At 45.1% G+C, this 16,383-nt stretch overlaps 1 protein-coding gene across 3 annotated transcripts in view; it reads right to left on the reverse strand.

The window, feature by feature from the left end:
* LOC129385789 (uncharacterized) overlaps window positions 1-16,383 on the reverse strand; it is a 202,226-nt gene that overhangs the window by 62,832 nt on the left and 123,011 nt on the right. For 2 of the 3 annotated variants that reach the window (XM_072289195.1, XM_072289193.1), the window contains 3 exons: window positions 7,728-7,934; window positions 6,403-6,518; window positions 4,236-4,340 (listed from right to left, as the gene is read on the reverse strand). In XM_072289195.1, coding sequence (XP_072145296.1) covers window positions 4,236-4,340; window positions 6,403-6,518; window positions 7,728-7,934 — 428 coding nt within the window. The remainder of the gene's footprint in view (window positions 1-4,235; window positions 4,341-6,402; window positions 6,519-7,727; window positions 7,935-16,383) is intronic. The other variant, XM_072289194.1, reaches the window with a different exon arrangement.

Here is a 16,383-nt window from a genome sequence, read left to right on the forward strand (position 1 = left end):
GTGAAGAAGAAACTAGGAATAGGCAAGAATCAGATGTATGCGTTAAGAGACAAAGCTGCCAATATCATTACCAATATGGATGAGATCGTTCAAGTGGCTGAGGAGTTCTATAGAGATTTATACAGTACCAGTGGCACCCACGACAATAGTGGAAGAGAGAATAGTCTGGAGAAATTTGAAATCCCACAAGTAACCCCGGAAGAAGTAAAGAAAGCCTTGGGAGCTATGCAAAGGGGGAAAACAGCTGGGGAGGATCACGTAACAGCAGATTTGTGGAAGAATGGTGGGCAGATTGTTCTAGCAAAACTGGCCACCCTGTATAGGCAATACCTCATGACTTCGAGCGTACCGGAATCTTGGAAGAACGCTAACGTAATCCTAATCCATAAGAAAGGGGACGCCAAAGACTTCAAAAATTATAGACCAATCAGCTTACTGTCCGTTGCCTTCAAGGTATTTACTAAGGTAATTGCAAATAGAATCAGGAACAGCTTAGACTTCCGTCAACCAAAGGATCAAGCAGGATTCCGTAAGGGCTACTCAACAATAGGCCATGTTCACACTATCAATCAGGTGATAGAGAAATGTGCGGAATATAACCAACCCTTGTATATAGCTTTCATTGATTACGAGAAAGCGATTGATTCGGTCGAAACCTCAGCAGTCATGGAGGCATTACGGAATCAGTGTGTAGACGAGCCCTATGTAAATATACTGAAAAATATCTATAGCAACTCCACAGCCACCATTGTCCTCCATAAGGAAAGCAACAAAATGCCAATAAAGAAAGGCGTCAGGCAGGGAGATACGATCTCTCCAATGCTATTCACAGCGTGTTTACAGGAGGTATTCAGAGAACTGGATTGGGAAGAATTGGGAACAGAAGTTAGTGGAGAATACCTTAGTAACTTGCGATTCGCTGATGATATTGCCTTGCTTAGTAACTCAGGGGACCAAATGCTATGCATGCTCACTGACCTGGAGAGGCAAAGCCGGAGGTTGGGTCTAAAAATTAAAGTGCAGAAAACTAAAGTAATGTTTAACAGTCTCGGAAGAGAACAGCAATTTACGATAGGTAGTGAGGCACTGGAAATGGTAAGGGAATACATCTACTTAGGACATGCAGTGACTGCGGATCCGGATCAGGAGACTGAAATAATCAGAAGAATTAAAATGGGCTGGGGTGTGTTTGGCAGGCATTCTCAGATCATGAACAGCAGGTTGCCATTATCCCTCAAGAGAAAAGTGTATAACAGCTGTGTCTTACCAGTACTCACGTACGGGGCAGAAACCTGGAGGCTTATGAAACGGGTTCTACTTAAATTGTGGACGACGCAACGAGCTATGGAAAGAAAAATGATAGGTGTAACGTTAGGGGATAAGAAAAGAGCAGATTGGGCGAGGGAGCAAACGCGAGTTAATGATATCTTAGTTGAAATCAAGAAAAAGAAATGGGCATGGGCAGGATATGTTATGTGGACGGAAGATAACCGATGGTCATTAAGGGTTACGGGCTGGATTCCAAGGGAATGAAAGCGTAGCAGCGGGCGGCAGAAAGTTAGGTGGGCGGATGAGATTAAGTTTGCAGGGACAACATGGCCACAATTAGTACATGACCGGGGCAGTTGGAGAAGTATGGGAGAGGCCTTAGCCCTGCAGTGGGCGTAACCAGGCTGATGATAACCAGACTGTGATGACACATCGGGCAGCGGCAGCGGTGGCGGTGGCACGTTGCTGCACAGGAGTGCTCAGACAACTGTTTTGAATTTTACAGGTTAGTTGTCTTTTCTTACTGTTGTTAAGCTGCCAGTGCATGCTGCCGCCACTGCCGCCACTGCTGCCACTGCTGCCCATGGTCTAGTGTCTTGCTTGCAATGTCATCTGAAAATTTTGATCCTTGTTCTGCATGCTACGAAGATATTATAGATGGTGAAGAATTTATTACTTGTGCAGATTGCTGTCAAAGGTTTCATATAGGGAAGTGTGCAGGGGTTGGGGAGCGGAGTTTCAAAGCAAAAACTGCTGAATTAAGAAAAGCCTTGAAATGCTTGACATGTCGATCTTCGGCGTCTCGCACTCAGGATAGCAGCAGTGATGCATCTTCTGCTGTCCTATGCAAACGGCTTGCTGAGATTAGTAAGTCATTGGTAAATCTCACGGCCAAAGTGGATGATCTGACATCTTTGAAGGAAACCGTTTCAAGCATTGAAAAGTCTGTACAACATATGTCTGACACGTATGACAAATTGCTCGAAGTATCAAATAGGCATGACAAGGAAATCGAGCTCCTGCGTAAGAGAGTTGACGACATTGAGGCAAACCAGGACGGGCGGCAAATTCGAAAACTGCGTCAGGAATTGAACGACCTGAGCCAGTACAGTAGGCGGCAAAACATGGAAATACATGGAATGCCTGTGACAGATGGTGAAGATTTACTGAGCAAAGTAAACAGCCTTGCTGTGAAGCTTGACTTGCCCACACTTGTAGCAAATGACATTGAAGGGCTACACCGCCTTCCATCTCAACCAGACAAGGTGCCTGTGGTTTTGATCCGTTTTGCCAACCGATCCAAAAAAACAGACTGGATTTCAAAGCGCAAAGAATGCGAAGATGACATTCGATTCTTTGATAACCTGACGGCTTCTAGCAGGAATTTACTGTGGCTCGCTAAAATGAAGGCTAAGGAAATGAAGTACGCTTTCGTCTGGTCAAAGGAAGGAAAGATCTACGCTCGAAAGCAACCTGGTGCACGAGCCATCAGGATCGCTTGTGAGGAGGACATTGATTAGATGGTTTAATCACTGTTGCTGCGAGACTGCGCAGTACACCTGCTCAACAATGGCTTATTTTACTGCCGAGTCATTTACCGACTTTCTAAAGGATGGTGCTTACAATCCTCGCAACATACTATCTCTTTACCACTTGAACTGTCAAAGCCTCAAAAATAAATCAGAAGAAGTAGAAGCTGAATTAACTAAACTGAACTTTAATTTTGACCTTATTGCCTTCACTGAAACATGGTTTACCTCAAATGCAGATGTCAGCGAGTTTCCTGGTTATAAACCCATTTCAGTATTTCGAGATGGAAAGCGTGGTGGTGGTGTATCTTTATATGTGCAAAATTATTTGTGCTTTGAAGTCTTGTCGGATTATTCAATTGTTTGTACTGATTTTGAAACTGTCTGCATTGCTTTTCATAGAGTTGCTATTATGGTTGTGTATCGCCCCCCTCAAGGAAATTCTGACAATTTTTTTCGCTTCATTGATTGTTTTCTGAAGTTTGCTAACCAAAACAACTGGCGTATCATTGTGCTAGGTGACTTCAATATTAACTTTTTGGAGGATAACGCTCTGAAGATTAACCTAAATGAAATAATGCTGTCTAATGGTTGTGACAATACTATTAAATTGCCTACTCGCATATCCTTGAACTCTGAAACATTAATTGATTTGTGCTTCACTAATTTCCCACCTCAGAGTTGCATATCCGGTGCTTTTTTCTTCTGGAATTAGTGATCACTTGCCTTTCTTTTCACTTTTTCCTGATACGACCAAATTGAATAAACGCGTTCACGCTCGTAGAGTTAATGATGAAAAGAGCATCTCCAGATTTTGTCACTTGTTGTCTACAATTAATTGTGTAGATGTATATGGTGAAAATGACTCGTCCCGTGCCTATGATATATTTATTCAGAAGCTGCTTGAATGCTATTACGCTGCGTTCCCAACTCAAACTATAAAAAAACATAGAAAGGCTAGAAAAGAATGGATGACAGGAGCACTTTTGAAACAAATTAAAGAAAAGAACAAAATGTTCTCTCGTTTTTTGGAAACGCGATGCCCGGATGATTTAGTTAAGCTTAAGAAGTTTCGAAATAAATTAAACTCAGATCTAAAGAAAGCTAAATCTTTTTTCTATATAAATAAGTTTTCGTCAATGTTACACAATCCTAAATTACTTTGGCAAGGTATTAACGTTATTATAGGGAACAGGAAGAATTGTCTTCCCTCTGAGCTGATAGTCAATGGGGTGAATTATGCTGTAGTTTCACTTGCCAATATGCTGAATGAACACTTTTTAGTTGCCGGAGCATACCGACCCTCTGCTAGCTGTCATTCAACTCGGTCTGTTGACTCATACTTACCCTCTTGCAGTACTGAATCAATATTTTTGTCCCCTACTTCAGTGGATGAAGTTATTTCTATCATTAATTCATTCAGGAACACCTGCTCACCTGGAGATGACGAAGTTGCTGCTTTTCCTATCAAATGTGCTGTAAATATTATTGCTGGCCCTCTTACGCATATTTGTAACAGAATGCTTCTTTCTGGTGTATTCCCTAGCAAATTAAAAGTCGCGCGCGTTACCGTTTTATTCAAAGGAGGCAACAAAAATGACCCAAATAATTACCGTCCTATTTCGGCATTGCCTCTGTTTTCGAAGTTAGCTGAGCGTATACTCTATAGGCGACTAAACAATTTCTTACAAGCTAAACATCTTATCTGCCCCCAACAGTATGGCTTTCAGGCCGGTAAATCAACAGAATCTGCTCTGTTAGATATTAAAAACTCTATAATTAACAATTTTGAAACTAAGCTTTTTTCTGTTGGAATTTTTCTCGACCTGCGCAAAGCTTTCGATTCTGTGCAACATACAATACTGCTCCATAAATTAAAGACTTACGGGATCCGTGGAGTGGCAAATTCACTTTTGGAAAGTTATCTAACTGCACGGATACAGTACACTCAGATTCATGATGTAAATCCAGTTTTGGTATGATAAAATTCGGTGTCCCTCAGGGTTCAATTCTGGGACCACTTTTATTTATTCTCTATATTAATGACATTGTAAACATTCCATTAACTCCTAATATCATGATGTATGCCGACGATACTAATGTATTTTTTTCCGGCTCCAGTCTCCAAGTACTTGAACACCAATGTAATACCTGGCTTGAGGAGTTAGCGGTTTGGCTCTATGTTAATCAACTTCAATTAAACGTAAACAAAACAAAGTTTATGCTCTTCCATCCAAAAAACAAACCATTAGATCATCACATCAAACTATTTTTTAATGACTTAAACATCGAGCAAGTTCATAGTTGCCGGTTCCTTGGTGTGTTTTTTCGTAGCGATTTGGGTTAGAGTGATCATATGAACAACATTAGACTAAGGATGGCCAGATCTATTTATGTTATTTATCGTGTTAGACATCTCCTCCCACTACAAGTTAAAAAACAGTTATATTTTGCCCTTGTTCAGTCTCACCTGGTGTATTGCAACCTAGTGTGGGGTACATACAACAAAACTGATTCACACAAATTGCTTTCTCTCCAGAAAAGAGCTCTACGTTTATTAAGTTCAAGTTCATCTGTGGAAGCTAATCTTTTCGAAACATTTCATGTTCGCAATTTCTTTCATTTATACAATTTTAGTTTGGCTCTTCACATTTTTTATAAAGTCAAGCACGACTTTAACTCTTTTTCTAATACTTTTAATTCAAGAAACGTTGCGTATGGTCTACGTTCCGTTGCCCTATCTACTGCAAGACCCAGAACAAATTATGGTAAACAAACAACCGATTATCAAATTATAACATTGTGTAATGCCTACCAGTCTCTTACTCAGATTGCTTTAGAAAGTTATAGTGTGTCTGTATTTAAGAAAAAACTGACGATTCTGTTCCCCCCCGGTTAAATTTCAGCTAATTCTGTATACTTAGTTTTTTCTGAATGTGCATATTATGAAATGTTTTGTTTATTGTTAATGGATATTTATTATTGTCTATCATTAACTATTTTCTATTATGATCATGTTTGCTCATTGTTTTTCTTTTGTCCATTCGGCCCCCGTTTCCATGATGTGTGATCGGGGTTTAGGCCTTGTCAGGAGGTATGCTTGGTCTACCTCCTTTAGCCTCACCTCGAGGGCATAATGTATTGTATATAATATGGCCAAATAAACATACTATACCATATATCAACTTTCAACCTATGGGCGCTGGAAGATCTTCGGCATTTCGACGAACACCAACAGCACCTCCATCGGTTGCTGAACTCGGTTTCTAGGGTAAGCACCAGTGTACGGTCGGTGCTGCGGTGAGAGGTGAGGGGGGCGGGAGGAGGGCATTGTTGGCGTTTCCGCAGTCAGCGCGTTGACGGCGAACCCTCCTAGTCCCATCTTGCGGTATCGGCACCGGTCGTAAAGGGGAGCGATGTCGCGAGCTGTATTGGCGCGCCTCATACATTAAGGAGCGACACATAGTAACATAAAATACATCTTATACGGGATGCTACAGGATGTCTCAGATCGGAACACAGCAGTGAATGACGCACTGCTCACTCTTTAAGTGAATGTCCCAGTGAGTTACTGCGGCCTGCAATCAGCCCCGACCATACTTACGCGTTATAAAATCCAGTTTTTCTCTTGTCTGGGCTAGTGTTCTCTTTGTACTTCGTAACTACAGTAATGACGGATCCACTTCTTACGTGGAAGATGTCGTAAAACTGGTAGTGGTACTGGAAAGTAAACAAAGACTTCAATATTGTCGTTATCGTGCGAATGCTGTGTGTTAACATTCGGCATACTATGTTGTGAAAACATACCAAGCGTCACACGAGAGGTAGGGATACAACAAGCCCTGCAAGTATTTTATATTCCATAAATATTCATGTCCTTATATTTGCAGCGACATCGTGAAAATGTTGTAATGCGCATATAATTACATTTTAGTGGAACACCGAATTTCTCATATCTATCCATTGTTCATGTTGGATTGATTGGGCTGTATGCTAGAAGTTTTCTTTGTTTTTTACACCAACAAATAAGGAAAAGCGTATTTCTCCGTGGTATCTAGTGTGCCCTCATATCTGAAAAAAAAGCGCTGTTCGGCTCCCCCAAGAGCACAGAGGAGGAAAGGAGCCAGCTATTTCAATGCTTATCTGCTTATTTCTTAATCTATCAGCAAAATTGGTACAAAATTCAGCACTATAATTACTTGTTTTTTTTTACAGTAATATTCATTCGCTGTATGGATAAACCAACGATGAAAGGTCATTTACCACCGTAGCCAGTGAAATTCAGTGCTCAGTTGTGTGGGACTGTGGCTAATTGCAGCAGCCTCAGAATACCTACAATGCCACTAAATTATTTCGTTTTGTCGATTGTACTTTATGTGGATGTTCTGACTGGGTAGTTCTGCGTAAAATGAAGTCGCTGAGAGCTATGAACACAGAAGGAAACTAATGAAGCGTAATCTTTGCAATGTACGTCTTTCATAAAAATAAAAAGAAGGATTTGTGACGCCATCAGCACTGGTATTTATGAGAGTGCACCTGACTCCCTGATTCCTTCCAAGGTGTGCCAATCGTTACTGCTGCGCAAAACATCGAAATGTTAAGGAATGCCTACTCGCCAAGCCTTAACAGTGTTATATGCGAAATGGCCGGCTATGAAAGAGGCACTTGTATTCTCAATGAAACGCCAACAAATGTTTTTTCATTACATTCGCTTTATCGTTGAGCTTTACCCGGATCTTCCAGACATGACGCGGTCGTACGGTGTGCTATTTGGAGTAGGATAGGAGTGAGGTCACCTAAAGGTATCCGTGCTTTGTGCCATGTCAAATAACAGCGGTGTCAAATACATTTCTCATAGGCGACATTTCCTGTCTAATAAATGAAGCAGAAGAAGCAGCAGTAAGGAGAATAGTGCCTTCGCTCACTTACCTCGCCAAGATGATCTTGAACAAACAACTGGTCCAACGCGCTTGTGCTCGTGTTGCTATTGTGGGCGCTGCTCCAGGCCACCCAGTGGACTTCCAGGGTTTCCACTTTGTGCCAGTTTTCCTGACCGAAGAGTATGTTGCTCGAAGCCTGGTTCACCTCGTACGGGTTGGCGTTGTCGGACTTTAGATGAATGTTATTGATATATCCCTGCAGAACGGTAAATAAAGCAATCAATGTGGTACTCACAAGCGAATGTGGACAAGTTTAAAAATTATCATAAAGTATAAGTTTCAGTCAGCAGAAAAAAAATTCCAAGTACAACGGACAATTTCAAATCTATGTGAAGTGAAATTTGGATAAGCGGTTAATCAACTGCTAAAACTTTGTTCGTTTCGTTCCTGCGTCCTTGCTGTAAAAGAAACCGGCGTTCGCGCATTCCTTCTTTTGCATCCGCGCTACGCACTTTGGTATACGTGGCGGTAATGTGAAGAGGGTTTGTTGTCGTTGGCACAGAGCAAGTTCATGTGTGAGTGTGGCCCGGTGGTCAGACGATCGGACACCTGTAATAGGCGACAGGGTTCGATCCCACCAATGGGGACGCAATTAATCTTCTCTACAAGCGTGGCCAATTCGGCAACTCAGCAGGAGCATGTAGCATCCACGTAAAGTGCAGGAGAGTTTACAAGAAAAGCTTCGCTTTAAGCTGTGCTCTTGCACTGTAATTTTCGGTAAAGTATCGATTTTTTTTTCACATGAGTTCAAGGATTCCTCGTTAACTACGAGCAAATCGCTGTGCTTCGAAGGAGTATGGTATTTTGTGTAAGCCTACACGTGCGAATCAAGTTGAAGACTCCTCCGAATTATCTCTAACAAAAATTTTCCGTAAGAATTTGCTCTATGAAATTGCACTTCATTATACATTTCTTTAGTGTATACAAATCGCATACAGTAAAACATGGCTTCATCACGCACTGTGCCTTTTACAGGCCAACACCGGAATAGTCATTGCTTGTTCAATAAAAGCAATGTTCGGTGGACAATCTGCTAGGGATGCAACACGGTTTGAGCTTCTAAAAAGCGTTACCAGTCAGAAGGAGCGTTTTCACAGCAAAGCTGTTGATACGGACGCTGTGCCGTCGTTATCGGACTTGGCTGAACCAATCATCATCAGCAATAGCTCGTGCGTTGCGGTCTTCCACTGCTGGCTCGTTGGCGCCCCTCAGCGCAACCGCACCAACGCGCTCTCGCCACTGCTCGCGCTTTCGTCGTCGTCTTTCACAGCTAGATCCATTGCCGCTCGTCATTTCAGCGAAGAATTTCTCTTATGACATCGTTATGGAGAGGCCGCGTTTACGAGAGTATGAGCCATTGATTAATGGGCTATGAGCCATTCATTGTCTTACGTGACTACCAGCTTTAAGTTTTAAGCAACTTAATTTTGAAGAGTCGCAAGCCGCAATGACGGCCGGGTGCTGCTAACCTCGCCACCGAGCAAACTCGAGACATCGAACGCAAATGACGACGGCGGACTGCGGCCATACCATCAGTAACGTCGTTCTCTCCGTCGCTGCCGAACGTATGTAACCCCATTAGGAAACACAAAGACGTCAATCGTTAAACCAATCCAGCGAATCATCAAAGCGATTGCAGTGCCCGCATCTCCAATGGTGGGCCTTGCACCTAATATATGGAGATTTGGATTAGTGGTTCCGCACACTCCATCCTAGCTACAACTATGTGAAGACAACGAACTGCCTACCGCGAGCGTCAGCGAGAGTTGGCTCGTGAACGGGCTCGTCGTCGTAGAGGCCTTACGCGCAAAGAAAAAAGAAACAATGGGAAAAGCGCTAAAAAAGACAGCATTACTAAAGTATGCTCACCACGCAAAACACGCAATAGCGAAAACGAGGCGAAAGAATAGTGAAATAAACATATACAATATAGACTGCGGGCGAAGTTTGACTTGCGTGGTGCAACACTACGTGTAACTAACACATCGTCGCTGTTCGACTATCTACACGGACTGAAAGCGGCGATGATATTTTAAGTCAATCCCATGTGTGTGACGCGAGATTGGCGCTACGGCAGCAGTAAAAGAACGATGACGGCTATGGGATGACGTCTCATTCTATGCCCTCCTGCGAACAAGCGCTACAACCTGATTCGTTATGACTCAGACCGTCTCGTAGGTGGTGCTAACAAAGCTTCTCAATGGGCCTGCAGCCACGAGGGAAAAAATCCTGAAACTGCATGCGCTGTGGCTGATGTGATAATTTTGTATTTAAGTGAAGTCACCCACGCGACATTATGTGGTTAAGTTTCCTGTGACTAGCGGGTCTCCTTTCTCAGTCTGTGGCTTACCGGAAATTAGCGTTGCGCAAATGCCCTTGCTCGTCCTTTTAAAACGCACCAGACATCCTAGGAATTACCCGTACGCATCACCGGCGTGTGCACAAAGATATAGTTTGTGCTTATCGAATGCGGCAGGTTGTTTCCACCCCAGTTGTGTTGTAACGTTTGCAGAACATCGTTTCGACGTAAGGCGCGTCACTAGATCTTCCTTTCTTTTCACAGAGCGTGCCTTTGCTCGCGTGTATTTGTTATGTTCAATATCGATACCCATCTGGGTCCTTAGCGCTTCTGGGCTTTTTTTCCCGATGCGTGAGGCTCTGTGGGCTGCGTTCCCTATGGATCACTGTTCTGTCGTTCCTCCTAATTTTTTTCTCGGGTATTACGAGTAATATGTATTCGCGTGTTGGTTTAGCCGGGAATCTTACCGGTGAATTTAAACTCATATCGCAAGACGTCGCTTCCTTGTGACATGGGTGACAACAATCGTGCCTGTTTTCGACGGCCGAAGTGTGCCTTCTAACTGATTCTTTCAACCTGTTTTCGTCGAAAGAACCAGGGCAGAACTTATCAGGCACTAGATGCTAATCGCTGCCCAGCCTCCTCTTCATGAGCAGCTCATGGAGGCTGAGACCGCTCTTGAGAATCGTCGTGCTGTAACTCAAAGGAGACAGACGCAGCTGCTATAAATTCTTTAGAAGACGTTTCATAATTATTTACTAGTGTTCCTACATGCCATTTAGCTTGAGGAAAACGGGTGCTACTGAGATATTTGCGCCTGTAGTGTAAAGGAAATGCTGCGATTTCTAGCCCAACAAACACAAGACTGTTGTGCGTAACAAGCACTTTTGGAATTTTATGCTAGCTGAAGTTCTTTATCGTTTACTTGGTGACAAATTTCGGAAATGTCACACACGAAAGCGAAGCAACTTCTGGAAATCATCACCAGTAGTTCACGACGATAGCGTAGTCCTTGCGCTTCAGCTCGAACAGGGCTGAAGCAGCTTTACGCTAAGGACGGTCAGATGTGTTCGACAACATCGCTCTCTAGACTGTACCATGTGTACAACGCCTTTGTAGTATTCGGTTACCTTTTCAACAACCACCGCTTTTAATCGGAGCCACAAAACATGCCGTCGGGCTCGGGCTCCGCGTCACAGCATTTACTGGTGTCCCGCGGGTATTTTGGGCATAACTACGCGTCTGAATTTCTTTGAAACTATCAAAGAACCACCGTTCAGCATATCGTGGAATGTGGCGATTATTTTTTGATCCCGTCAGTAAAGCGCACGTTGTGTAGAATTTTGCGCTTGCGACGCCTTACCGCTCACAAGATTGCATAAGAGCGGCATGTGGCTGGTCGTGTTTCTGTTCGTCCATAATGCATTTTAGAAACTGTTCGCAGCGAAAAGTGCACTGATGGCTCCAAGTACAATTGAAGAAACACCTTCAACAGCGTGCTTCTCTGTCTCTAGCGTCGCACAAAGGGCTCAGAATAATTTATAGACAGTAGTAATGCTATTAGCGGGGATAAATTCAACCGTAAAAAAGCGAATCATCCTCTGAATGGTAAAACGCTGCACTCGGATTGACAACTCGTCTAGGCTCCATTTGCTCACAAACGACACGATTATCTTGTGGAAAACCGGGGAAGTAAACCTCTCATGCACGCGCCAGATCTTTTCGGGCTCACATCATCGACGAACACACCATTTCAATTCATGCGCATTTCGACTTGGTTTAAGTTAGTGACCTTATCGTTAAGATTAGCGCTCAGAGTTTACCAGTTGACTGCCATTTAGGAAGGTCTGCTCCGAATTCTTGTGAACATGAGTCAACCGATGCGGCAGTTGGAGCTGTTGTGATGTGCTTAGCCAGGCAGGCAGGATTCAGACGAGATTTTTTTATTCTTGGAAAGCAGCTTCCCCTGACGTGATTCAGCTCCACTTTTCGTTCTTCCGAAATTTTTATCTCATATGTGCGTTTATTTGGGAAACTTCGGGAAAAGCAGGCAACATTGTTGCCCAGCCCTAGGAATGTTCAAAGAGCGGATATATTCTTATGGCATACGCTAGTTTACTTTATTCGTCTTCGGATGTGGTCTGGTTTCGTTCTCTTGGAAGACGACCTCAGGAAATGTCACCGTTGTTGAGCAGGTGACGCTTAAGGTCGGCACTCTCGGTCGGCAGTGCAAAAGAACCGAAAATAAAATTGGGCCGCGCGTGCTTGTGGTGCAAGCACGGCACGCGCTAGTCCGTTTAAAGAGCCCGCTACGCTGCTACCCTGGTTCTGGCGCTCCGCTACAACACCTCCGTTTTGACATTGGTGACTTGGGACTACGAGGTGATCACCCCAGCAACCTACCGCTGTCGGGCAGCCTTCCGGATGACGCTACCTCGCGCCCTCGGGACACCGCAGCTCCACAGCTTCGCCTGCCAACATTCTCGCTCAAAAACCCACAGGTTTGGTTCACCAAGGTCGAAGCCTCCTACGATCTACACCACATTACCTCGGAGCCTTCTCGGTATCGCCAGTTAATTGCAAACCTGTCTCCTGACGTTTCTCACGAGGCGGGGGACGTCATCGCTGCATCTTCTGCTGGGCGCCCCGTACCAGCAACTAAAGCGGAGTATTTTGAACCACACCAACGCGTCTGAGAGTGCACGTCACCAGCGCCTGCTCACCTTCGTTTCAGGATGAGTTTTCGGTAAACCTCCGTTCAGAATGGGTTTCACGCTTGAGCTGCCCCAGCATGATGGCGACCCGCAATTTCACTGTACCTTCTTCACTTCCGCAACCATCTGCTTGGTGGTAAACAGCCCCATACAACTGGCTATTATCCCTGTGCGAACGGCATGGACGAGCGGCTCCACCTCCAGTTCAAGGCTGCTATCACTGCGCGCCTGGATTGGGAGCACTGGGTCGACCCCCTTCCTATGCTGCTTCTTGGCCTACTCACTGTCCTTCGTCGCGACCTCGGCTGCTCTCCGGCCGAACTCGTCTATGGTGCTTCCATGCGGGTTCCTGAAGACTTGTTATTTTGTTCAGACCCCTCGTCCCAGCCACTACAGTACCTTCAATGTCTACACGACTGCACTCAGCAACTGCCTTCCATGCCACCTCGATCTTCGGACCACGGCTGCTTTGTGCACCCGGGACTTGCATCTTCGCCCCACGTCTTTTTCAGGCGAGACGCTGTAAAGGCGCCTCCTACATCCTCCTACGACGGGCCGATGAATGGTCGCGAAATGACTGTCTCGTCAGACCGCCTCAACCCCCCCCTAACTCGAGACGCCTTTCGGGGAACTCACTGTGGATTTCACTGGCGTATGCGCGGATCTCATGTAACCAAGGCAGCACCTTCTTCACTTCGTCGAGGAGCACATTTCACCGTTGCGTCTAGGCGGCAGGCCCTGTAGCCCCCCCCCCCCCCCCCCCCCCCTTAGCCGATACGCCCGGACGCGAAAGGTCGGCGCTCTGCTTCGGCACTGCAAAAGATGACCAAAATAAAGTTTGACGGCGCGTGCTCCCGGTGCAAGCACGGCATGCGCTCGTCTATTCTAAGAGTCTGCTGCACTCTTCCTCTGGTTCTGGTGCCCCACTGCAACCTCTCGGTCCCGGAGAATAGCTTTCTTAGAAACCATTGTAAGTCCGTCAAGAAACACTGGCATGAACTCGACTCGTTGTCACCTTCTCCATACCGGTGAAAAGGCAAGCTTTCTCTCGTGGTGCCTCTAGGCGCCGCTCGCCAAGCCTTGGAGATAGGGAAAACTGAGCCCAGTGAGCTCAGTAGGTGAAGCCGATTACATTAAGTATAACGAAGGTCTCCATTGCAACGACACTGACGACAACAAAGCAAAACGCAAACACAGTCAATACCGTAAGCGAAGCGGTAACGGATTACGTTCCTCTAATTGTAGACAACGAAGAAATAACACTTCTCTCTATTTGTAGAGCGAACACCTCCGACATGAGCATGGATCTTGCCTGCAAGCTAAAAAAAAGTTTCTACCCACTGGACTGAGCTGCAGATTCGTACTGCAGGAGGACGCCCCTAAATCAATTAGGCACATGCACAGCACGAGTGAATATCCGAGGTTTTACGTACGACGGAGATTTAATTACCGGCTGGGTTGTTGAGTTGATTCTTAGAATAACCCTCCTGAAGGCTAATGGAGCCGTCGCGGGTAACGTTAACGACGGCGCACGCCATAGCAAGCAGCAGTCGCAATAGCCACGACAACGCCTTGCGCATCGTCGACGACACATCGCATTACCGCCAAGGACTAGCGTATTAGCCCTTGTGATTTACGACCCATCCGTCCAACATGACGGCATTGCAGAGGCAAATATTCCGCTGCTGCTCGAATGGTAGATGGGCATAGCTCGAAGCATTGTAGGCTGCATGGGAAACGTCCATTAGTTCTACTGATGAATTGAAGCAAGGAGTTTCAGCACGTCCCTCAAGCACAGCTGTCGCTTTCGTCAACAAAATTATTGACTTCTTTGACGTTGGCACATTGGAGATTCCTTGAGCGGCCGTGGCAGATGCTATAAGCTTGAGCACCCACATTCACAATATTGCCGACTTCTCAGAACTGAAGCAGCGACAATTAGGCGGCGTGAGCGATTTCTGTGGGTGCTTCTCCACAAAATTTATTGTGCTGGGCACCAACGCTACAAAAGACCGACGTCGACAGAAGAGTCGGTACAGCTAGTTTAAAAGCATTCATGCCACGTGTCACTAATGGAAGTAGTGGCGATTAAGCAGAAAGAGAAAGAATTGCTTAATGATAAGGTGATTTGGCCTTCGATAAGTTTGTGGGCGTCTCCTATAATTCTCATACAAATGAAGCACAACACCCTCCTCTTATATATAGACAACACACGGCTTAACTAAGTTACAAGACGTCATGTTTACGCGCTGTTATGGATCGATCATACTTTGAAGCGTCTACGCCATGCCCAGTCCTTTACCTAGTTAGATCGGAAGGCAGGTCTCTGAAAGATTGAAATCGAAGAGGGCGAGCGCGGGAAACTTCATTTTGTGACCCCTGACGAGCTATAGGAATTAAAAATCCTCCCATTCGCCTTCTGTTGCCCTACCGCCACATTTCAGCCAATTGTAGACACTGTACCCACCCAATTGACGTGGAAGACGTGTATCGTCTGCTGGACGACGTCGTAGTGTTTTTGTGTACATTTGTTGAACATCTGCCACAGCTGAAGAGCGTTATAAATGCGATCTGCAAGGCAAATTTCAATATCAAGCCTGAAAATGTCGCTTTGGTTTCCAGGAACTCAAATTTCTCGACCACGTGGTCAGCCCAAGGGCTTTTGGTTAGACCGTGAAAGCTGGCTGCTATCGCTGTGTTCCGTCGTCCTAAAGACAAGAAGGCGATTCAGCGCTTTTGGGTTCCTGTGCCGAGCGCCGTTTTTTTCTTCAAGTATTCCCAAGAATTGCTACTTGGTGACGAGATTGACATGCAACGATGTGCCTTTCCTGTGGATAAAAGAGCAAGAACCGTGCTTTGTAGAATTACACAAACGACTCGAAACAGCTCCGATGCTCGCGCATTTTGAGTATGCTGCTGAAACTAAACTTGATACACACGCCAGCCAACCTAGGACTCAGAGGCATTCTTTTTCAATGACAAGATGGTCCGAATTACGTATTCGCTTAAGCTTACGGAACAGCAATATTCCGAGAATGGTGGCCTTGATCCGATTCCAAAGGCTTCAAGAAAGGGTCACGTTTGAGTGGGGGGAGGAGGAGAAAGACGAGCGAGAGAATTCGACCAGCAAGTGGAACGATCGTGGTCTGTTAGACTTTCCCACATGTTTTCTCTACAAAGTCCAAGCACTGTTACAAAAACTCACCAGCCACCTGGAGGGAAGGAACTGACGATGAAGTGAATCATGCATATGATTCGTTTAGAGTGCGAACTCTAACGAATCAGACGCATGCTCGCTATCGTCTCTTCCCATTAGCAAGGGCGACTGGTGAAGCAAAGCCACGGTCACGAACATAAGGCTCCCGTAAGCTGCACGGGAAAATTTTGCGTGGAGATGGGAAGAAAACGAAAGAGACTGTATGAGTAGTGTAAAGAGCATGAAGATCTCTAGATCGCAATAAAAGACAGTGAAGGCAGCCGCGCGTTAGTGCAAACATTGTAACACCGAGAAGGTCATCGATTCAGCGAACAAGCCCTATGACCGAATTCTCGAGCTTCGAGCGTCATCTCATCATAAGACGTTCAAGATATCGACCCAGGAAGCTGAGAAGGCGAGAACATCCCAGCAGACG

Source organism: Dermacentor andersoni, chromosome 7, assembly GCF_023375885.2.
Source record: "Dermacentor andersoni chromosome 7, qqDerAnde1_hic_scaffold, whole genome shotgun sequence".
In the NCBI taxonomy this organism is placed as follows: domain Eukaryota; kingdom Metazoa; phylum Arthropoda; class Arachnida; order Ixodida; family Ixodidae; genus Dermacentor; species Dermacentor andersoni.